This window comes from Oncorhynchus nerka, linkage group LG13, assembly GCF_034236695.1.
Source record: "Oncorhynchus nerka isolate Pitt River linkage group LG13, Oner_Uvic_2.0, whole genome shotgun sequence".
Lineage (NCBI taxonomy): Eukaryota > Metazoa > Chordata > Actinopteri > Salmoniformes > Salmonidae > Oncorhynchus > Oncorhynchus nerka.
In genome coordinates, this window is record NC_088408.1 from 88917100 (window position 1) to 88940767 (window position 23668).

A 23668-nucleotide genomic window follows, 5' to 3' on the forward strand; every position below is an offset into this window, starting at 1 on the left:
CACTTAGCAAATTCATTGGACCAGTGCCTTTAAAAGATTTTTGCAAATTGTTATGGGATATTAGAATCCCGTTGTCTTATCCTTCGTCATCTTCAACCTAAACTGTGTTTAAACCACTGCATACATCAGACAATAGACTCTCCATCTGTTTACCCAATGATGCTGAAGCTATGGCTCAACTGTCAGAACACATTGCTCCCTGAGGACCCAAACATGAATTCCTGAACAGAAAAAATAAAAGAGAGAGAGAGAGAGAGAGAGAGAGAGAGAGAGAGAGAGAAAGGGTGAGTGGGAGGGAAGGAGAGAGATAGAGAGCAGGAAAATATATATATATATAGAGCAAGAGAGAGCGAGATCCGAGAAGAAAAATAAGTCCATTAGAAGGAGGAGGAGACTAAGCCTTGTCAGGGGAGGATGTTAAACATGAACACACTAGTTCTTAAGCAATCTTGGCCAGAGAAATTTAGTTTTTGGCAGAGCTTAAAGTGGGTCAAATAGTCTGGACAACCTAAGGTCACTTCTCCCAGGGAATCCAAAGAAATACTAAAAATAGCGTTTAGTGCGTTTACATTCACTAGAAAGAATGTGCAATGTGTAGTGTACTATCAGTACAAAGAGTCTGAGCAGGAACATGATCTGGGCCTTAGTTAAAGTCTATACGTAGGGCCCAGAGTTGTTCCTAGTCAGGCTGATGTGGTCAGGAAATGTCCTAGTGATCTAGAGTATCACTGAGACTCTTTGGCTCTTCTGTTGCTGTATGCAACACTGGGCTCTCACAGCGATGTTCGTGTTTGGGTTTTCAGTGGGAAATGAAAATGCATGATGCATTAACATCACTGCCGGTAGTCTGTAATTACATTGGTTGGCTCTCATTACAAATAAGCGGTAATGTTCCATTCATTAAAAAAAACATGTTGTTCTTTGCATATATTTAAAGTTTTAAAAAATTAAGTATTTAAAGTTTCATGAAGGGATTAATTGAACATTTATTTCACCACATGGAAAATATTTTAGTGAAGGAAAGCCCCATGATTAACAGATTACTACTGTACAGTAGTCAAACTGTACGTGGTTCTACCACAACGTAAAACTACCCACTGGGAGTCAGTTGAACTTTGCTGTGGCTCTCCTGCCTTCCAAACGCAGTGCTGACGAAACAAAGGGTCTTTATGAAGTGTGTAGATGGAACCCTCTCCCTGTATTTCCCCCTCTTCCTGAACTCACACTGCTTCACTCCAACGACATGGAGGCTGAGAATGGCCCCCCTCTTTCATCTCAATCCTTCTCTCTCATCTCACTCACTCCTTCTCTCCTTTCCCTCTTTCTGCAGGGCGAGCAAGGGGCAGACGGAAGCCCAGGGGCCAAAGGTTATCCTGGCAGGCAGGTGCAGTAAATCTAGTGTCGCGGTGCTGGTAAAGCAGGGCTACACACACCATACAGTACATTAACAGCTGTAAGAGAGAGAGAGGTGCTAGCTAAGGCTAAGATAAGCAGGGCTACAGTACACACAGTAAACACACTCATGTCTAGTGTTCCGGTGCTGGATAAAGCTAAGGCTAAGCGGGGCTACAGTACACACACCAATCACACTCCGCTCATAAGAGGCTAGAGTGAGGGATTGGGAGTGTAAACACTCTGGACGAGGTGGGCAGAGAGAATGAAAGGGTCTTTGAAAGAGCTGCAACACTGTAAGACTGTCAAAAGCACCTGTGGCAGGATTAGGGATATGATTCTTCGGTTTGCTACCCCTGGATTTGCCATAGGCTTTTACTTAGTAGTCAATACCTTGACTGAACATGGAAATGCAATCAATCTGTGAGTAACGCAGCTGCTCCTCCCATGGAATACGTTTCCTTAGGAGTCTTTAGGAGCTCACACTGTGAGTTTCATGCAGCGCTGCCACTTCTGGGAATATCATTTCAATACATTTTTAAAAGTCTCTCATTGACAAGTAGTATGTGGGTTTCTCCACGAGGTAAAACATGCTTCCTCCCTGCTGTCCAGAACAGAACGCATGTTTGTAACGCCGCCTACACACACGCACAGCTGCAGAATCACTCATAGCTCGGCTTGTTAGAAAATGTTTATGTTAGCTTAGAGTTCAGACCTGGGGCGGAGTGTTTTGTCTCTGTATCTTTAGTGCTCTTACCCTGTCATTGTTGTAACTCCCCAGATACACACACACACACACACACACACACACACACACACACACACACACACACACACACACACACACACACACACACACACACACACACTTCAGACTGATGGATTAGGTTTTAGCACCCCCTACCAACTGTGGACTGTGAATCACTGGCTACAGTGAAGAGTTGAGACAGTGTGAATCACTGGACCAGCTGGTCTCTTGAGGAGTTGAGAAAGTGTGAATCACTGGATCAGTTGAGACAGTGTGAATCACTGGACCAGTTGAGACAGTGCAGATAGAGCCCATGTATGTTCATTAAGGTCTTCTCAACTTCAAGATCACGTAATGGAGATGTTCTATGAGTTCCAAACAAGACCGTCCCTCCACTAATCTGCAAACACATGTTGGAAATATTCAGCCAAAAGGAATAATCGTCAGTTAGTTATGATAGCACTATGTGAAAGCATAGTGAAGCACTAATCACAATTTGGGTCCAATCCACATACAATTCTATCTGTTTTATGGACATTACACATGTAATGTATTGTATGCATTATGAAATGCATTACGTAAATCCATTTGTAATGTAATTTGTTATGCTGTGCTCTGTAGGGTTTACCTGGGCCTGTTGGCATTATGGGGCCTAAAGGAGTCCGGGTGAGTCATCTAAAAAATGGCATTAACAAAGTACTATCTCTGTTCTGTATAGGGTTGTTAATCAGTTGTCAAGATACTATATAACTTGACTGTGCTGTTTGTTCTGTTTTGAGTGTTTCTGTCTGATAAATGTGACAGATACAGAGCATCTGGAAAGTATTCAGACCCCTTGACTTTTTCCACATTTTGTTGCGTTTCAGGCTTATTCTAAAATTGATTTTTTTTTTTTTATTATGTCATCAATTACACACAATACCCCACAATGACAAAGCAAATACATGTTTGCAAATGTATAAAAAATTTAAAAATTAAATATATCACATTTAAGTATTCACACCGTTTACTCAGTACTTTGTTGAAGCACTTTTGGCAGTCTTCTTGGGTATGACGCTACAAGTTTGGCACACCTGTATTTGGGGAGTTTCTCCCATTCTTCTCTGCAGATCCTTTCATGCTCTGTCAGGTTGGATGGGGAGCGTCGCTGCACAGCTATTTTCAGGTCTCTCCAGAGATGTTCGATCAGGTTCAAGTCCGGGCTCTGGCTGGGTCACTCAAGGACATTCAGAGACTTGTCCCAAAGCCACTCCTGCCTTGTCTTGGCTGTGTGCTCAGGGTCGGTGTCCTGTTGGAAGGTAAACCTTTGCCTCAGTCTGAGGTCCTGAGCGTTCTGGAGCAGGTTTTCATCAAGGACCTCTCTGTAATTTGCTCTGTTCATCTTTTCCTTGATCCTGACTAGTCTCTAAGTCCCTGCCGCTGAAAAACTTCCCCACAGCATGATTCAGCCACCACCATGCTTTTCACCGTAGGGATGGTACCAGGTTTCCTCCAGATATGACACTTGGCATTCAGGCCAAAGAGTTCAATCTTGGTTTCGTCAGACCAGAGAATCTTGTTTCTCATGGTCTGAGAGTCCTTTAGGTGCCTTTTGGCGAACTTCAAGAGGGCTGTCACTCTACCATAAAGGCCTGATAGGTTGAGTGCTGCAGAGATGGTTGGCCTTCTGGAAGGTTCTCCCATCTCCACGGAGGAACTCTGCAGCTCTGTCAGAGTGACCATTGGGTTCATTGTCACTTCCCTGACCAAGGCCCTTCTCCCCCAATTGCTCAGTTTGGCTAGACGGCTAGCTCTAGGAAGTGTACCCTTTTGGTAACGTTCCTCAGATCTGTGCCTCAACACAATCCTGTCTTGGAGCTGTACGGACAATTCCTTCGACCTCATGGCTTGGTGTTTGCTCTGTCATGCACTGTCAACTGTGGAACCTTATATGGACAGGTGTGTGCATTTCTAAATAATGTCTAATCAGCTGAATTTACCACAAGTGGACTCCAATCAAGTTGGAGAAACATCTTAAGGGTGATCAATGGAAACATGATGCACCTCAGCTCAATTTCAGGAGTCATGGTTTTGGGTGTCAAGGCTCTGAATACTTATGTAAATAAGGGATTCATGTTTTTTTATTTTGAATACAAAAATTTCTAAAAAGCCTGTTTTCACTTTGTATTTATGGGATATTGTGTGTAGATTGATGATTTTTAAAATGTTTAATCCATTTTAGAATAATTATGTAACTAAAAACACAATGGGTCTGAATTATTCCTGAATGCACTGTATTTGTTTTTATAGAATGATATGTACCGAATGAACCTTACTGAATATTCACTGTTTGATATGATTTCTACCATGTTCTATTTACTTCGTGTATAAATACACTGCCAATACAGTCATATCATTGAAATATGTTTAGAAGATTCTTTATGACTTCTGTCAAGGTCAGAGAGTCAACCACTGTCAACCAGGGTGCCTGCCCAAGGCATACTAAAACACAGTATGGTTTTTGCAGACAAATAGTAAGGCCACACAGTCACATTATCTGTTTGTACAGTACAGTACACGCTATTCTAAATATGACTTTGTTCCAGAGGTCTCTAGCCACTTGCTGTGTTAAATAAACTGTGAAAAGCATGTTAAATAAATCAACAAGACCAGAGCGGTCACATAAAAAAGCCATAACGTAAACACCATTCGTCGAAAAAGCTGGCCCTGTTAACTCACCATATTTAAATCACAGAGCTCTTTGTGGTGATGCTGGTACAACAAGAGATTTGAGGTGCTGTAAAAGTAATTAGCTTGTGTTGAAAAACTTTTCACCTGAATGTCAATTGTTGTTGCTGGTGATATTTGTTGATATTTGTTGTTGTTCTTGTTGTATTTGTTGTTGCTAGTATAGTACCAACAGCGATACCACCATGCATCCTTCTGCTGGCTTTCATCTGAAGACCAACATGGTCCTGTTGACTCTTGAATGTATTTTTTCCCTTTGATCAGCTCTTGTCCTCCAGTTCCCATATGCCTCCCTCTCCCCCTCCTCTCTCCCTCCTCTCTCCCTCCTCTCGCCCTCCTCTCTCCCTCCTCTCCCCCTCCTCTCGCCCTCCTCTCTCCCTCCTCTCGCCCTCCTCTCTCCCTCCTCTAGCCATCCTCTCTCCCTCCTCTAGCCCTCCTCTCTCCCTCCTCTAGCCATCCTCTCCCCCTCCTCTCGCCCTCCTCTCTCCCTCCTCTAGCCATCCTCTCTCCCTCCTCTAGCCCTCCTCTCTCCCTCCTCTAGCCATCCTCCCTCCCTCCTCTCTCCCTCCTCTAGCCATCCTCTCTCCCTCCTCTCTCCCTCCTCTCTCCCTCCTCTAGCCATCCTCTCTCCCTCCTCTAGCCATCCTCTCTCCCTCCTCTAGCCCTCTCCCCTCCTCCCTCCTCTAGCCATCCCTCCTCTAGCCATCCTCGCCCTCCTCTCTCCCTCCTCTAGCCATCCTCTCTCCCTCCTCTCGCCCTCCTCTCTCCCTCCTAGCCATCCTCTCTCCCTCCTCTCTCCCTCCTCTAGCCATCCTCTCCCCCTCCTCTCGCCCTCCTCTCTCCCTCCTCTAGCCATCCTCTCTCCCTCCTCTCTCCCTCCTCTAGCCATCCTCTCCCCCTCCTCTCGCCCTCCTCTCTCCCTCCTCTAGCCATCCTCTCCCCTCCTCTCTCCCTCCTCTCTCCCTCCTCTAGCCATCCTCTTCCCCTCCTCTCGCCCTCCTCTCTAGCCCTCCCCTCCTCTAGCCATCCTCTCTCCCTCCTCCTCCCTCCTCTCTCCCCCTCCTCTAGCCATCCTCTCCCTCCCTCCCTCTCTCCCTCCTCTCTCCCTCCTCTAGCCATCCTCTCCCCCCTCCTCTAGCCCCTCTCTCTCTCCCTCCTCTAGCCATCCTCTCTCCTCCCCTCCTCTCGCTAGCCCTCCTCCTCTCTCCTCCTCTAGCCATCCTCTCTCCCTCCTCTAGCCATCCTCTCTCCCTCCTCTCTCCCTCATCTAGCCCTCCTCTCTCCCTCCTCTAGCCATCCTCTCTCCCTCCTCTAGCCATCCTCTCGCCCTCCTCTCTCCCTCCTCTAGCCCTCCTCTCTCCCTCCTCTAGCCATCCTCTCTCCCTCCTCTAGCCCTCCTCTCTCCCTCCTCTCTCCCTCCTCTCTCCCTCCTCTCTCCCTCCTCTAGCCATCCTCTCTCCCTCCTCTAGCCCTCCTCTCTCCCTCCTCTAGCCCTCCTCTAGCCCTCCTCTCTCCCTCCTCTCGCCCTCCTCTCTCCCTCCTCTCGCTCTCCTCTCTCCCTCCTCTAGCCATCCTCTCTCCCTCCTCTCTCCCTCCTCTCGCCCTCCTCTAGCCATCCTCTCTCCCTCCTCTCTCCCTCCTCTAGCCATCCTCTCTCCCTCCTCTAGCCCTCCTCTCTCCCTCCTCTCTCCTCTCTCCCTCCTCTAACCCTCCTCTCTCCCTCCTCTCTCCCTCCTCTCTCCCTCCTCTCGCCCTCCTCTCTCCCTCCTCTAGCCATCCTCTCTCCCTCCTCTCCCTCCTCTCGCCCTCCTCTAGCCATCCTCTCTCCCTCCTCTCGCCCTCCTCTAGCCATCCTCTCTCCCTCCTCTCTCCCTCCTCTAGCCATCCTCTCCCTCTCTAGCACTCCTCTCGCCTCTCCTCTCGCCCTCCTCCTCTCCTCCCTCCTCCTCCCTCTCTAGCCCTCCTCTCTCTCCCCTCCTCTCTCCCTCCTCTCTCCCTCCTCTCTCTCCTCTCCTCTCTCTCTCCCTCCTCTAGCCCTGCTCTCTCCCTCCTCTAGCCCTCCTCTCTCCTCCCTCCTCTAGCCATCCCTCCCTCCCCTCCTCTCGCCCTCCTCTCTCTCCCCTCCTCTCGCCCTCCCTCTAGCCATCCTCTCTCCCTCCTCTCGCCCTCCTCTAGCCATCCTCCCCTCCTCTCTCTCCCTCCTCTCTCCCTCCTCTAGCCATCCTCTCTCCCTCCTCTAGCCATCCTCTAGCCCTCCTCCCATCCTCTCCTCCCTCCTCCTCTAGCCCTCCTCTCCCTCCTCTAGCCCTCCTCTCTCTCCTCCCTCCTCTCCTCTCTCCCTCCCTCCTCTCTCCCCTCTCTCCCTCCCCTCCTCTCTCCCTCCTCTCTCCCTCCTCTAGCCATCCTCTCTCCCTCTCCCCTCTAGCCCTCCTCTCTCCCTCCTCTAGCCCTCCTCTCCCCTCCCCTCCCTCCTCTAGCCCTCTCTCTCCTCTCCCTCCCTCCCTCCCTCTCCTCCCTCCTCTCGCTCTCCTCTCTCCCTCCTCTAGCCATCCTCTCTCCCTCTCCCTCCCTCTCTCCCTCCTCTCCCTCCTCCTCCTCCTCTAGCCATCCTCTCTCCCTCCTCTCTCCCTCCTCTAGCCATCCTCTCTCCCTCCTCTAGCCCTCCTCTCTCCCTCCTCTCTCCTCTCTCCCTCCTCTAACCCTCCTCTCTCCCTCCTCTCGCCCTCCTCTCTCCCTCCTCTCGCCCTCTCTCTCCCTCCTCTAGCCATCCTCTCTCCCTCTCTCTCCCTCCAAGCCCTCCCCTCCCTCTAGCCCTCCTCTAGCCATCCCTCCCTCCTCGCCCTCCTCTAGCCATCCTCTCTCCCTCCTCTCTCCCTCCTCTAGCCATCCTCTCTCGCACTCCTCTCGCCCTCCTCTCGCCCTCCTCTCTCCCTCCTCTCGCCCTCCTCTCGCCCTCCTCTCTCTCCCCTCTAGCCCTCCCTTCTCTCATCCCTCCCTCCTCCTCTCCCTCCTCTAGCCCCTCCCTCTCCCTCCTCTAGCCCTCCTCTCCTAGCCTCCTCTCTCCTCCTCTAGCCTCCTCTCTCTCCTCCCTCCTCCCTCCTCTAGCCATCCCTCTCTCCCTCCTCCTCTCTCCCTCCTCTAGCCATCCCCTCTCTCCCTCCTCTAGCCATCCTCCTCTAGCCATCCTCTCTCCCTCTCGCCCTCCTCTCTCCCTCCTCTAGCCATCCCCTCCTCTCTCCCTCCTCTAGCCCTCTCTCCCTCCTCCTCTAGCCCTCCCTCTCCTCTCTCCCTCCTCTATCCTCCCTCCTCTCTCCCTCCTCTAGCCCTCCTCTCTCCCCCTCCTCCTCTCCTCTCTCCTCCTCTCCCTCCTCTAGCCCTCCCCTCTCTCCCTCCTCTCTCTCCCTCCTCTAGCCCTCCTCTCTCCCTCCTCTAGCCCTCCCTCTCCGCCTAGCCCTCCTCCCTCCTCTAGCCCTCCTCTCCCTCCCCTCCTCTAGCCCTCTCTCCCTCCCTCCTCTCTAGCCCCTCTAGCCTCCTCTCCCTCCTCTAGCCTCCTCCTCTCGCCCTCCTCTCGCCCTCCTCTCTCTCCCTCCTCTAGCCTCTCCCTCCTCTCACCCTCCTCTAGCCCTCCTCTCTCCCTCTTCTCTCTCCCTCCTCTCCCCCTCCTCTCTCGCCCCCTCCTCTCTCCCTCCTCTAGCCATCCTCTCTCCCTCCTCTCGCCCTCCTCTCTCCCTCCTCTAGCCCTCCTCTCTCCCTCTCTCTCTCCCTCCTCTCCTCTCCCTCCTCTAGCCCTCCTCTCTCTCCCTCCTCTCTCCCTCCTCTAGCCCTCCTCTCTCCCTCCTCTAGCTCCCCTCCTCTCTCCCTCCTCTAGCCCTCCTCTCCGCCCTCCTCTCCCTCCTCCCCTCCTCTAGCCCTCCTCCTCTAGCCCTCCTCTAGCTCCCCTCCTCTAGCCCTCCTCTCTCCTCCCTCCTCTAGCCTCTCCTCTCTCCCTCCTCCCTCCCTCTAGCCATCCTCCCTCCCTCTCTCCCTCCTCTAGCTCCTCTCTCTCTCTAGCCTCCTCTCGCCCTCCTCTCTCCCCTCCCTCTAGCAATCCTCTCTCCCTCCTCTCGCCCTCCTCTCTCCCTCTCCTAGCCATCCTCTCTCCTCCCTAGCCCTCTCTCCCTCCTCTAGCCATCCTCTCTCCCCCTCCTCTAGCCTCCTCTCCTCTCCCTCCTCTAGCCATCCTCTCTCCCTCCTCTAGCCATCCTCTCTAGCCCCCTCCTCTCTAGCCTCCTCTCTCCCTCCTCTAGCCATCCTCTCGCCCCTCCCATCCTCTCTCCCTCCTCTAGCCTCCTCCTCCCTCTAGCCCTCTCCTCTCCTCTAGCCATCCTCTTCCCCTCCTCTCGCCCTCCTCTCTCCCTCCTCTAGCCATCCTCTCCCTCCCCTCCTCTCTCCCTCCTCTAGCCCTCCTCTCTCCTCCTCCTCCCTAGCCATCCTCCCCTCCTCTCTCTCCTCCTCTCTCCCTCCTCTAGCCATCCCTCTCCTCCCTCCTCCTCTCCCTCCTCCTCCCTCCTCTCTCCCTCCTCTAGCCATCCTCTTCTCTCCTCTAGCCCTCCTCGCCCTCCCTCCTCTAGCCATCCCTCTCTCCCTCCTCTAGCCTCCCCCTCCTCTCTCCCCTCCTCTAGCCATCCTCCTCTCTCCCTCCTCTAGCCATCCTCCCTCTCTCCCTCCTCTCTCCCTCATCTAGCCCTCCTCTCTCCCTCCTCTAGCCATCCTCTCTCCCTCCTCTAGCCCTCCTCCTCTCTCCCTAGCCCTCTCTCCCCTCTCTCTCCCTCCTCTAGCCCTCCTCTCTCCCTCTCCTAGCTCTATCCTCTCTCCCTCCTCTAGCCCTCCTCTCTCCCTCCTCTCTCCCTCCTCTCTCCCTCCTCTAGCCATCTCTCTCCCTCCTCATCCTCTCTCCCTCCTCTAGCCCTCCTCTAGCCTCCTCTCTCCTCCTCCTCTCCTCTCTCCCTCCTCTAGCCATCCTCTCCTCTCCCTCCTCTCGCCCTCCTCTCTCCCTCCTCTCGCCCTCCTCTCATCCCTCCTCTCGCCCCCTCTCTCTCCCTCCTCTAGCCATCTCTCCCTCCCTCCCTAGCTCTCTCCCTCCTCTCCCTCCTCTCCCTCTCCTCCTCTCCCTCCTCTAGCCCATCTTTTCTCCCCCTCATCCTCTCTCCCCCTCCTCTCCCTCCTCTCCCTCCTCTAGCCCTCCTCTCTCCCTCCTCTAGCCCTCCTCTCTCCCTCCTCTAGCCCTCCTCTCTCCCTCCCTCCTCTACCTCCTCTCGCCCTCTCTCCCTCTCTCTCCCTCCTCTCTCCCTCCTCTAGCCCTCCTCTCTCCCTCCTCCTCTCCCTCCCTCTCTCCCTCCTCCTCCCTAGCCCTCCTCCTCTCCTCTCTAGCCCTCCTCCTCCCTCCTAGCCCTCCTCTAGCCATCCTCCTCTCCCTCCTCCCTCCCTCTCCCTCCTCTCTCCCTCCCTCCTCCTAGCCATCCCCTCCTCTCTCCCTCCTCTAGCCCTCCTCTCCCCCTCCTCTAGCCATCATCCTCTCTCGCCCTCTCCTCTCCCTCCTCTAGCCATCCTCTCTCCTCCTCTCGCCCTCCTCCCTCCCTCCTCTCTCCCTCCTCTCCTCCTTCATCTAGCCCTCCTCCTCCTCTCTCTAGCCCTCCTCTCTCCCTCCTCTAGTCACTCCTCCCTCCTCTAGCCCTCCTCTCTCCCTCCTCCTCCTCCCTCCTCTAGCCCCTCCTCCTCCCTCCTCCTAGCTCCCTCCCCTCCTCCTCCCTCTAGCCTCCCTCTCTCCCTCCTCAAGCCCTCCTCTCTCCCTCCTCTCTCCCTCCCTCCTCCTTCCCTCTCTCTCCCTCCTCTAGCCCTCCTCCCTCCCTCTCTAGCCCTCCTCCCTCCCTCCTCTAGCCCTCCTCTCTCCCTCCTCTCTCTAGCCCTCTCTCCCCTCCTCTAGCCCTCCTCTCCCTCCTCCTCCTTTTCCCCCTCCTCTCTCCCACCTCCCTACTCCTCCTCTCTCCCTCCTCTAGCCCTCCATCCCTCCCTCTCCCCCTCCCTCCTCCTCCCTCCTCTCTCCCTCCCCCTTTCTCTCCCTCCTCCTCCTCCTCTCCCTCCCTCTCCTCTAGCCATCCTCTCCCTCCTCTAGCCATCTCCCCCTCTAGCCCTCCTCTCTCCCTCCTCTCTCCCTCTCCCTCCCTCCTCCTCCTATCTCCCTTCTCTAGCCCTCCTCTCTCCCTTCTCTAGCCCTCCTCCCTCCTCTCTCCCTCCCTCCTCCCTCCCTCCTCTAGCCCTCCTCCCTCCTCTAGCCCTCCCTCCCTCCTCTAGCCCTCTTCCCTTCCTCCTCTAGCCCTCCTCCCTCCCTCCCCTCTAGCCCTCTTCTTCTAGCCTTCCTCTCTCTCTCTCCCTCCCTCCTCCTCTAGCCCTCCTCCCTCTAGCCCTCCTCCCTCCCTCCTCATCCTCCTCCTCCCTCCCTCCCTCCCTCCCTCCTCTAGCCCTCCTCCTTCCCTCCTCTCTCCCTCCTCCCTCCCTCATCTAGCCCTCCCTCCCTCCCTCCAACCCTCCTCTAGCCCTCCACTCTCGCTCCTCCCTCCTCTATCCTTCTCCCCCTCCTCCCTCCCTCCTCTAGCCCTCCCTCCTCTAGCCCTCCCTCCTCTAGCCCTCCTCCCTCCCTCTAGCCCTCCTCAAGCCCTCCTCTAGCCCTCCTCCCTCCCTCCTCTAGCCCTCCTCGAGACCTCCTCTAGCCCTCCTCCTTCCCTCCTCTAGCCCTCCTCCCTCCCTCATCTAGCCCTCCTCTCTCCCTCCTTCCTCCCTCATCTAGCCCTCCTCTCTCCCTCCTCTAGCCCCCCATCAGTAAGCAGCCACCCTGGAATCATCAGAGATCCCTGACGTGAGGGTATGTGCCCTTGGACTACATCGTGGAAGGCAGCACCATGCAGTCCATGGGCATATACACTTGCCTCAAGGCTTTGTTCTTCACGAAGAGCCCAACCCCTGCGGCCAACAGAATCTCACCAAAAAGGACTAAAGCCACACTGATGTGATGAAACCAAAGAAGAGAGTTATAGAAATGTAATTGACCTCCTTTTTGTCCCTCATCCCTCTATTCTCCTCACCCCACTCTCTTCCCCCACCTCCTTCTTCACTATCCATTTCTTTATCTTGTCTCCTCTCCTCTGCTTTATTCCATGACCCTTATTTCACCTCCTCCCTCCCTTCAATCTCTCTCTGCTCTCCCCTGTCCTCCCATTCTCCTTATCCTCTTCCTGTCACCTATACACCTTTATCCCACCGATATTTCTGCAGGGTTTCATAGGAATCCCTGGGGTTTTTGGCCTTCCTGGACCTGATGGTGAGAGAGTAAGTAGTCCAGAATATCTCCTAGAATATGAAAATGAATAACTATACAATAACCTTTCTACCTCTTTGAATTACTTGTTTGGTGCATTACTGACACTAAAAAGAGACCACCTCTCTTAGTCCTATGGGAGGGGTACACAGTAGCTGAAACCCCTCCTGTGGGCATTATTATCAGTCAGGATGATCAGATCTAACCCTTAGTGAGTTTAAATGATTGTGGAATAGAGGTTCTTACACTGGATGAAATGCTAGCAGTAAGATGACTGGAGTCACCCCCCAATACAGGATCAAGTGCTTGTGGAATTCCAGCCATCCCTACTCTTTGGACAATAGTCAGGAGATGGGCTAACACTAAGAGCTGCTTTGGAATAGCCTGATGAAGACTCATTTTCCCAGAACCCCCCCAGACCACTGGAGTAGAATTGTAGGCTATATTAGAGAGTATTTTTGGACATGCTTGCACTAGCTTACATTTGATACAGTATGTGTATTGGTTCTAGTAGGCTACCTTAAAGAAATATTCATAATCTGCTTGTAAAATAAACATTACATTATTATTGACATTGACCTCTTCTTTTGCTGTTCCCCTCCTCTCTTCTTTCTTTTCCCATCCTTCTCTCTTTCTCTACTTCCTCAGGGAATCCCTGGTGTTCATGGGAAGAAGGGCAAGATGGGTAGGCCGGTAAAGATTTCTCTCAACATACCTTTTTTATAGAGAATGCAATAATACCATTGAAATCATCTTTTCCTTTTTTCACATTCTGTCATACCTTAAAGGTCAATTCCACCACTTTTCAACCTAATTTTCATTATCTCCAGCACAATACGTGTCAACATATGTAAAAACAGATGGATTTTTGTTTTGTAGGGAGAAAAAAAAATATCTAAAGTTTAGAAGTTCACCAAAAGTTAAAGCGGTGACGCGGGGAGCAGGAAAGTACCCTCCATTGGTCCAGGAACATGTTGCAGGTTGAAACTCACCGGTTTTTACTTCTAATCCTACCCTGTGATGTCACAGAGAGGCATTTTGTAAAGGACCTTTCTTCTAATATTTTTAACCACCGACCATAGAAACAAGCTGTTTTCACATGTGTAGATACTGGTTTGGTGCTGGAGATGATGAATATGAGGTTGAAAAGTGGCAGAATTGCCCTTTAAAGATACAGCTAGGGTAATTTAGTGAGTATGGCATGGCTATTATTCAGAGGAACAGTCTTGAGCGTGTATGGGGGCATCTTGGCTTCAACCATACATCAGTGATACATGTTGTGGTAGCCTCCACACAACCACAGTGGAAGACTGTTGAAGACTGTTGTCTTTTCACTCTTGAGATGGCTGGCTACACCTTGAGCCTCGAGTCTGTCTGCATATTTCCACTAGTCTATACAGTATATCATTTAGAATAGGATGAGATCTCAACGGACTGCAACTAGGACACTATTGGCAACTATCCCATTGATTATACACTGAGTTTACAAAACATTAAGAACATGACATGCTCTTTCCATGATGTTGTCTGAACAGGTGAATCCAGGTTAAAGCTATGATTCCTTATTGATTTCACTTCTTAAATCCTCTTCAATCAGTGTAGATGAAGGGGAGGAGACAGATTAAATAAGCGTTTATAAGCCTTGAGACAATTGAGACGTTGATTGTGTCTATGTTATTCGAAAGTCTATTACATTGGACTATAACAAAGCCTTTTACATTAGACTAGAACAAAGCCTTTTACATTAGACTAGAACAAAGCCTTTTACATTAGACTAGAACAAAGCCTTTTACATTAGACTAGAACAAAGCCTTTTACATTAGACTAGAACAAAGCCTTTTACATTGGACTAGAACAAAGCCTTTTACATTAGACTATAACAAAGCCTTTTACATTAGACTAGAACAAAGCCTTTTACATTAGACTATAACAAAGCCTTTTACATTAGACTAGAACAAAGCCTTTTACATTAGACTAGAACAAAGCCTTTTACATTAGACTAGAACAAAGCCTTTTACATTAGACTAGAACAAAGCCTTTTACATTAGACTAGAACAAAGCCTTTTACATTAGACTATAACAAAGCCTTTTACATTAGACTAGAACAAAGCCTTTTACATTAGACTATAACAAAATCTATTACATTGGAACAATGTTTAGTGCAGTGGAGGAACTTTTGGTTTTGGAATTCCAGCCCAGCTAGTCACAGACCAGGGAAGTATTTTCATTGGCGCCTGTATGGGGATTTCCAATTCTCCCATCAACATATTGAGATGTGCTTACATGGAAAATCCTGATGTTCCACATGACTTATGTAATAGAGATTTCTTCCCAAGCACAGTTTTACAATGTTACATGGTGAAGTGGGTTATTAAGCTGACGATGGTCAGTGAACGACAATTGAAGCTGGCACAGACTATAAATAGCTGTTGAGGTAGCCTGCTGTTAAGAGCATTTGGCCAGTAACCGAAAGGTAGGTTAGGTGGAAAATCTGTTGATGCGCCCTTGAGTAAGGCACTTAACCCTAATTGCTCCTGTAAATCACTCTGGATAAGAGTGTCTGCTAAATTAGTAAGATGTTTTTTATGAGGAGAGTGCAACTTTAGCATTTGATGACGGCATCTCTCTGTGTGTTTGTTTCTGTGGTGCCGTACCAGCCCTTCTCCTTCTCATCTTCAGTAGCTACTTTTTCTTCCTTACATTGAGTCGTCTAAACATTCTGTGTGTTCACAGTTACTAGCGTAATGTTCTCTGAGTGGCACTTGCATATGACAGAGCTAATCTAATCTGGGATCAGACATATTACCTTTCCAGCAGATGTCGTACTACCTGCAATCTTTCAAGTACCATCTTTGAGTTAAAACAACTCAAGAGCTGCGGAGTAGCTATGTTTTAGTTTAAACCAACACTATTATAATGTTTGGGTAAAAGCGCCATTTTGCACATTTTCGAAGGCATCACATTGCAGCAATTACCAATGTATGACTTTCCCCAGATGTTTTACTGATGCTTAACTCAACACTCTGCCTGCCACACACATTCCATCCTTCTGAATAATATCTCCTGCAATAGAAACGGCTAGTAATATCACCATCGCTTCATCTAATATTACATTTTCCATCCTCACTATGTGGGCCTATGAGACCTCTACTACTAGTACCATTAATCATACAGGCACAGTCTATACAGTAACTGCAGTAACTACAGTAGCTACAGTAGCTACAGTCTATACAGTAACTACAGTAACTACAGTAGCTACAGTAGCTACAGTCTATACAGTAACTACAGTAGCTACAGTAACTACACTCTATACAGTAACTACAGTCTATACAGTAACTACAGTAACTACAGTAGCTACAGTAACACAGTCTATACAGTAACTACAGTCTATACAGTAACCACAGCCTATACAGTAACTACAGTAACTACAGTCTATACAGTAACCACAGCCTATACAGTAACTACAGTAACTACAGTAGCTACAGTAACTACACTCTATACAGTAACTACAGTCTATGCAGTAACTACAGTAACTACAGTAGCTACAGTAACTACACTCTATACAGTAACTACAGTCTATACAGTAACTACAGTAACTACAGTAGCTACAGTAACTACACTCTATACAGTAACTACAGTCGATAGAGTAACCACAGTCTATACAGTAACTACAGTAACTACAGTCTATACAGTAACCACAGTCTATACAGTAACTACAGTCTATACAGTAACCACAGCCTATACAGTAACTACAGTAACTACAGTCTATACAGTAACCACAGCCTATACAGTAACTACAGTAACTACAGTAGCTACAGTAACTACACTCTATACAGTAACTACAGTCTATGCAGTAACTACAGTAACTACAGTAGCTACAGTAACTACACTCTATACAGTAACTACAGTCGATAGAGTAACCACAGTCTATACAGTAACTACAGTAACTACAGTCTATACAGTAACCACAGTCTATACAGTAACTACAGTCTATACAGTAACCACAGCCTATACAGTAACTACAGTACTTCTGTGATGGAGAAGGGCTGAAGCTGAAACTACAGCAAGGTGTTGTTGACCTTGGCATTGTGACAAGCAGCACACGTTGAGCGTGTGGCCTAGCGGAAACCTCAGCCTCCCAGAGCCTCAGTGTAGCCTATCATAGCGTCATAGCTCTTGTTCTCTGGTGTTATAATGGAACAGATGGAGCCAGGAGGAGGAGGAAAGGAAAGAGCCCAGTCAGCAGATCCCGGGCCAGCCAGTCAGTCCCCAGGCTGCTGGTTAGGGCTCCTGCCAGCGAGGCTCAGTGCAGCACGCGCACTCCCAAACATTCAGCCATGGAATTTCCTGCCGCTGCGCACGCACACAGTCTAGGAATAAAGAGTCCAAGGAGCTGCTTGACGTGCTGCTTGACGTGCTGCTTGACGTGCTGCTTGACGTGCTGCTGGACGTGCTGCTTGACGTGCTGCTCGCTTGCTTGGGGTTTATTCTGCAAACCTCTTTGACAGGGATGGAGTTTGTCTACTGAGTGCTGACATTGTGTTTTGTTTATTTTCCGCACATCCAGAAGTGCAGTGTGGGGAAACATAAAGGAGAAGTAAAGAATCAATAAATGAATACTGAAGTTAATAGAAGGGAAATTAAGTAATCACTGATTATCTAAACTCATTTAGAAGTGCATCACTATTACTTTATCTGCTGATGTGCTGAACTGAACTGTAAGCAAAACCACGCAACAAATACTGCATTGTAACCAATGTGCATGCCGTAATACTTTAGCTTTGTGTCTACTATACAGCCACATCATTATGGTTTATACTAGGAAGCCCAATATTCCAAGAACATATTCTCATGGTCAACTACTCTGGGTGTGGGAAAGTAATGGTATGTAATGATATGGTTGGCCATGCCAAGCATTATGGTTCAATACCATTATTTTTAGTACAATTGTGTTGCTTTGCAGAATTGTTGTGTTTCAATCTGTTTCTTCCATAGTGTTTAACAGCTCTCTGCCACCCCGGTACAGAGTGATAACATGCCTACTCTCTTTGTGTTTGTGTACTCAGGGGTTTGCTGGGGGCTTTGGCGAGCGGGGACCACCAGGACCAGACGGAAACCCAGTAAGTGAAACAGCCGAGATGACTGTTCCCCTGGCCATCACTTCAGACCTATGTTCAGATAATATATTTTCTTTCAAATACTTATGTTGTGCTCTATTGAGCTTAACTGGCGCAATGGAATGAATGGAATAGTCCCAAAAGTGCAAAGCTCATCCTTCTGGCACTCCAGGCAGGCTCAATCAAACGCTCAAGGTATTTGAACAACAAAAAAAGCAATTTGAGTTTCAGCCTTTATTGAAGGTATCTGTTGTTTGTTTTTAAAGTCACAGGTCTAGCCTTTTTCTTTTTGTATCTTGGTTTGGATTCAATAATTAGCCAGTGCATTATCTCCTGAAGTATACACAACAACAATCTATTTAGAGATTTTGAATGGCTGATTTACATAATTTTAGTACAGTGGTCAAGTGGGCTCAATCAGCCCATAAATGGTATAAACTGCATACCCTGGCTGTTTGCTTCCAGGCACTACTTAAACTCACTCACACACACACACACACACACACACACACACACACACACACACACACACACACACACACACACACTAACATGATTTGTCTGGTGAACAGACATGGTAAATAGAAGTCACACTTGATGAATTGAACCTCTTTTAGTTTCCCCTGTTGGGGTACGTAAACCTCCACACTGCATTTGATTTCATCTGCTTCTTCCTGGGACCTCCTGAGGATGTCCTACTCCTGAGCCCGTAATGATTCCAGCCTGAGAGTTTGTTATATAGTTACTTGCCCAGAGCATCTTGTTCTGGTCTTTGATCATGTCAGACCACATTTATCCACATTCACAGTCATGAGGGCGGGGGCTCTGGACTCTGAGATCTGGACAATTTGTCTACTGTTTTAAATGTTGCAGTAATGTCTGTAAGATCTGTAACCTAGAGCACTCACATTGCTAACTAGTTATTATAGCAGCAGTATATACACTCTTATGCACTTCTCAGTAGCTGCATTGGTGACAACTTGGGAGAGTCAGATCACTGCATAAGTGTGTGTATCCAAGCAATGAAGCGGGTATTTTACTTCAAAAGGTCAAAAAGATAATCATATCTTCACTAAAGCAATTTCTTAGACCACATCCCACTCAAGTTAGTTTGACATGAGGGCATAATGTGGTTCTGAAGCTTCCTCAACTCTACCTTTCTTAACAGCTCTATGAGTGGCAACTGTATAGAGATATTGTGATTGGCTGACCTCGACAGACCTCTTCAACACCATTTCCTGCCCTGTTGTTCCAACAGGGGAGAGGGAAGTTCCTGTTGGCTCAATAACTACTCCTTCAGTCATAATGAAGCTAGAGGAGGAGGGAGGGGAGAAGGGGGAGGGAGGGGAGAAGGGGGAGGGATGGGAGAAGGGGGAGGGGGCAGGAAGGCCACACTGGACTCTAACTTCTATCTCCCCTTTTAGAAAAAGCTCCCCTCTTTCTCCCTCTCCCTCCGTTTCTCTCTCTCTCTCTTGCTCTCGCTGTCTATCTCTTTCACTCTCTCTCCCTATCAATTCAATTTCAATCTAAGGGGCTTTATTGGCATGGGAAACATATATTTACATTGCCAAAGCAAGTGAAATAGAAAATAAACAAAAGTGAAATAAACAATACAAATGTCATATGTCTATATACAGTGTTGTAATGATGTGCAAATAGTTAAAGTATAAAAGAGAAAATATAATAATATAGGTTATATTTACAATGGTGTTTGTTCTTCACTGGTTGCCCTTTTCTTGTGGCAACAGGTCACACATCTTGCTGCTGTGATGACACACTGTGGTATTTCACCTAATAGATATGGGAGTTCATCAAAATTGGATTTGTTTTCGAATTCTTTGTGGGTCTGTGTAATCTGAGGGAAATATGTGTCTCTAATATGTTCATACATTTCGCAGGAGGTTAGAAAGTGCAGTTCAGTTTCCACCTCATTTTCCTATCTTTCTCCCCCTCTCCCTCTCTCTCTCTCCCCCTCTCCCTCTCTCTCTCTCCCTGGAGCGGATATGGGCATGGCATGTAGCAGTGGGGTAATTACCGGGGACAACAAGCCCCTCTCTGTGTGTCGCACCATCTTTCATTAGCTTGGCCTGGCCCACGAGATGGGAGCTGGAGATTACACAAGCTATCAGGGGAAAACACAAACAAACCAAGGGCTGGGGTCTCTCCCCCCTCCTTCTGCCAGCAGCGTAAAGGAACACTGTGCCTCTCTTCTGCCTGTATTTGTTTAGAACAAAGCCTATAACCTTAGAAATCTGCTCTCTCTCTCTATCTCTCTCTCTCTCTTTATTTCTTAGGGAGAGCTGGGAGCCCCTGGTCCTAATGGAGTTCTTGGCCTCATTGTGAGTATTTAAAGCCATGTGTACCTTCACTCTGTACTTCTCTCCAGGACATTCTGCCTGGTTTGGGGATCTCTGTGCTTCTCTCTCCAGGACACTCTGCCTGGTTTGGGGATCTCTGTGCTTCTCTCTTTAGGACACTGTGCATGATTTGGGGAGCTCTGTGCTTCTCTCTCCAGGACACTCTGCTGGTTTGGGGATCTCTGTGCTTCTCTCTTTAGGACACTGCTTGGTTTGGGGATCTCTGTGCTTCTCTCTTTAGGACACTGCTTGGTTTGGGATCTCTGTGCTTCTCCCTCCAGGACACTGCTTGGTTTGGGATCTCTGTGCTTCTCCCTCCAGGACACGCTGCTTGGTTTGGGAATCTCTGTGCTTCTCTCTCCAGGACATGCTGCTTGGTTTGGGATCTCTGTGCTTCTCTCTCCAGGACACTCTGCTGGTTTGGGGATGCCTGTGCTTCTCTTTCCAGGATACTCTGCTTGGTTTGGGATCTATGTGCTTCTCTCTCCAGGACACCGCTTGGTTTGGGGATCTCTTTACTTCTCTCTCCAGGACACTCTGCTTGGTTTGGGATCTCTATGCTTCTCTCTCCAGGACACTCTGCTTGGTTTGGGGATCTCTTTGCTTCTCTCTCCAGGACACTCTGCTTGGTTTGGGATCTCTGTGCTTCTCTCACCAGGACACTCTGCTTGGTTTGGGATCTCTGTGCTTCTCTCTCCAGGACACTCTGCTGGTTTGGGGATGCCTGTGCTTCTCTTTCCAGGATACTCTGCTTGGTTTGGGATCTATGTGCTTCTCTCTCCAGGACACTGCTTGGTTTGGGGATCTCTTTGCTTCTCTCTCCAGGACACTCTGCTTGGTTTGGGATCTCTGTGCTTCTCTTTCCAGGGCACTGCTTGGTTTGGGATCTCTGTGCTTCTCTCTCCAGGAAACTCTGCTTGGTTTGGGAGCTCTGTGCTTCTCTCTCCAGGACACTCTGCTGGTTTGGGAGCTCTGTGCTTCTCTCTCCAGGACACTCTGCTTGGTTTGGGATCTCTGTGCTTCTCTGTCCAGGACACTCTGCTTGGTTGGGGATCTCTGTTTATGACTTGCCTTGTTGCAATATTGTTGATGATAAACAGAGCTAAGCAGATGTCCCAAATGTTGCCATAAAGAACATAGAGCAAGAGCATTACATCATCTCACAAGCTTGTTGGGAATGTGTATGATATCGCTGTTCTACTGCAGTGTTCCAAGTGTCCCAAGTCTTCTAAGTGTGTGTGTGTTCTGTATGTTGTTTGTGGCAGGGAGACATGGGTCCTCTAGGGATGATGGGTTTGCCAGGACCATGTGGACTCAAGGTAACCAACCTACTCCTTTACTCACTTTGGCTGTAAACGCTGTTACATGATGATGTAGATGTAATATAATGCAGGTGCCATCATTTCAAGAGGGGTTCATCTCTATTGCTATGGCAATGTTATATCTGTTTACTCATCTGGTTATTCAGGGGGTACCCGGAAACCCAGGAGAACCAGGACTGAAAGGTGATAAGGTGATCTGAATACCTCATTATTAGCCTATTGTATTTAAATCAACCATGCTATCAGATAAAAATGTTGCATGCAATATAGTCTCATCTACCAGATGGCTCTCTGGGAACGAGGTGGTTACATGCTGTATAACTACCATAGACATCTCTAGAAATCTGATTCAGGAACAGTTTGTAGACCACCCTCAAGCCTACTAGATGGTTTCTAACTGTATCTACTGTAGCTTATCATCAATCACTGCTAGTTTAGAGCATGGGCTTGCTATGTTCTCCATATATCACACATACTGTATGTATAAACTACTGAGAAATATGTACTTTTCTTTGTAAAAATACACATATACACGTACTGTACTCAGCCAGATGTGCAGTGTTCCTGTGCTGTCTACAGGTCACCAGCTGACAGCCCTAGAGCTGCCTGCTGGGCATACTGGGTCTGCCTCATGCCCTCAGCTGACTGCAGTACTCATCAATAGAGTGCAGGATTTGTACTGTACTTTTAGTTTATTCCTAACTCTAACCGCTCCTATCCTCTGTCCTTCTTCAGGATGACGTTGGTCTTCCAGGGGAACAAGGAGAGAATGGATTCCAAGGTGACAAGGTATTTCACTTCCCCACTTAACAGATGGTGATGACTGTCGTCTGAGTCTCTGTATCAGGGGTTTATCCTTTTGTTTCACAGAAATGCTCTCGTTGTTTTACAGGGTATCCAGGGTTCACCAGGATTGCCAGGCACTCGAGGGAAACCAGGGCCACATGTGAGTCCATTAACCCTTATATAGGGTATGTGTACCAGGGACCATGTACAGTATATTACTAGGTTATCACTTTTGAAATGGCTAGTGATACAAAGGGTATCCAGCAAACTACAATGCTGTCTCTGTCCTAGGGGGTGACAGGTGAGCCGGGTCCTGATGGTATACCTGGCCCTCCAGGCCAAGAGGTAAGGCCCTGTGTGGGCGTCAATATTACTCATGACCCAGGACTTACCTTCTCCTTGTGATGGATAGTAGAGATGACCACCTGTTGTCTGGTTGTTCTCAGGGTTTCCCAGGAGACATCGGCCCACCAGGTCACAACGGCCCAGAGGGCCCAAAGGTCAGTAGCCTATAATGAAACTCTCACACCTATTAAGCCTTGTTTATACCTGGTGCTAACATGCGTCCTTTGTCCTGATCTTGTCCACATTCTGATGTGTCTTATTTCCGTCCACCGTGTAAGCATTGTGACCAGATCTTTGGGGCGGCAGGTAGCCTAGTGGTTAGAGCATTGGGCCAGTAACCGAAAGGATGCTAAATCGAATCCCCGAGCTGACAAGGTAAAAATCTGTCGTTCTGCCCCTGAACAAGGCAGTTAACCCAGTGTTCCTAGGCCGTGATTGTAAATAATAATTTGTTCTTAACTAACTTGCCTTGTTAAATAATGGTTAAATAAATAAATAATACATCTCCTGGTCCCTCCCTGTATGCAAATGATTTAACAGCTATTCTTTCAAAATAATATATATAATTTTTAAGATAAATATTGATGCCATAAGTCAATGGTGCCACCTGTCAATGATATGAATTATGATTTCAATTGTTTCTCTGTCCAGATCTGTCTACAATGTGTGCCTGATCATAATCAGACCACAATGCATGTTTTAGTTGTCTACACCTGTCTGAAAATGTGGGCACAATCAGAATGTGGACAAGATCACGAAAAAGGATGCATGTTAGAACCAGGTATAAACGTGGCTTTAATGTAGCTACTTGACATCCTCATGTGGCGTAGTTGGCAGGATCAAACGCTTTTATGAGCAATGAGTATCTTTAGTGCTGTGAAAGGTTTAGTTGGTTTTTAATGAATACAAAGACCAGTGGTTGGCAAGGAGCAGGTCCATGGACCTGGAAGTCCTTTCTGGATCGCGTGGGGAACGCTGGGGACCAGTGCTGTTGGACAGCAACATGGGGTCCGTACACAATCTAACGTCCTGTATCATTCTTCTCAGGGGAAGCCAGGAAACAGAGGTTTACCAGGGCTCAGAGGAACAGCTGGACTAGAGGTGGTCTTTAGTTTACTACATAAAACAATGCTTGACGTATTCATTACATGTCAAGGCCCAGTCTCTCTATGTATATAGTATGTACTGTATGTAAGATATATGACAGCAATGATCTAGCGTTTCCGCATAGTCCAGTGATGGTGCAAAGTGTTGTTGTGCAAAGGGGTTTTGTCCCTGTCTTGACCCTCTGTCTCCATATTGTTTTCCAGGGCGATGAGGGGCCACTTGGACCACCTGGACCTACAGGACCGGAGGTGAGCGCTGATTGGACAGCTCAAAACCAAAACAAACAAAACAAGGAAGTCCAAAAATACAATATGGGTCACTCAGCACATGAAAACCCCCAAATGTTCACCTCTCACCATCCAAAAGCCTGTTTCATAACCAGGAACCTTCAGAGAGGGAAGCAATTTGCTTCAGTT

General features: G+C 48.6%; 1 protein-coding gene across 3 annotated transcripts in view; it reads left to right on the forward strand.

Annotated features, from left to right (window-relative positions):
- LOC115140708 (collagen alpha-1(XXVII) chain B-like) overlaps positions 1-23668 on the forward strand; it is a 122958-nt gene that overhangs the window by 48748 nt on the left and 50542 nt on the right. For all 3 annotated transcript variants that reach the window (XM_065026810.1, XM_065026811.1, XM_065026809.1), the window contains exons 9-22: positions 1331-1384; positions 2762-2806; positions 12176-12229; positions 12867-12911; positions 17285-17338; positions 19630-19674; positions 20958-21011; positions 21161-21205; positions 21750-21803; positions 21907-21960; positions 22092-22145; positions 22247-22300; positions 23193-23246; positions 23456-23500. In XM_065026810.1, the coding sequence (XP_064882882.1) occupies positions 1331-1384; positions 2762-2806; positions 12176-12229; positions 12867-12911; positions 17285-17338; positions 19630-19674; positions 20958-21011; positions 21161-21205; positions 21750-21803; positions 21907-21960; positions 22092-22145; positions 22247-22300; positions 23193-23246; positions 23456-23500 (711 nt within the window). The remainder of the gene's footprint in view (positions 1-1330; positions 1385-2761; positions 2807-12175; positions 12230-12866; positions 12912-17284; positions 17339-19629; positions 19675-20957; positions 21012-21160; positions 21206-21749; positions 21804-21906; positions 21961-22091; positions 22146-22246; positions 22301-23192; positions 23247-23455; positions 23501-23668) is intronic.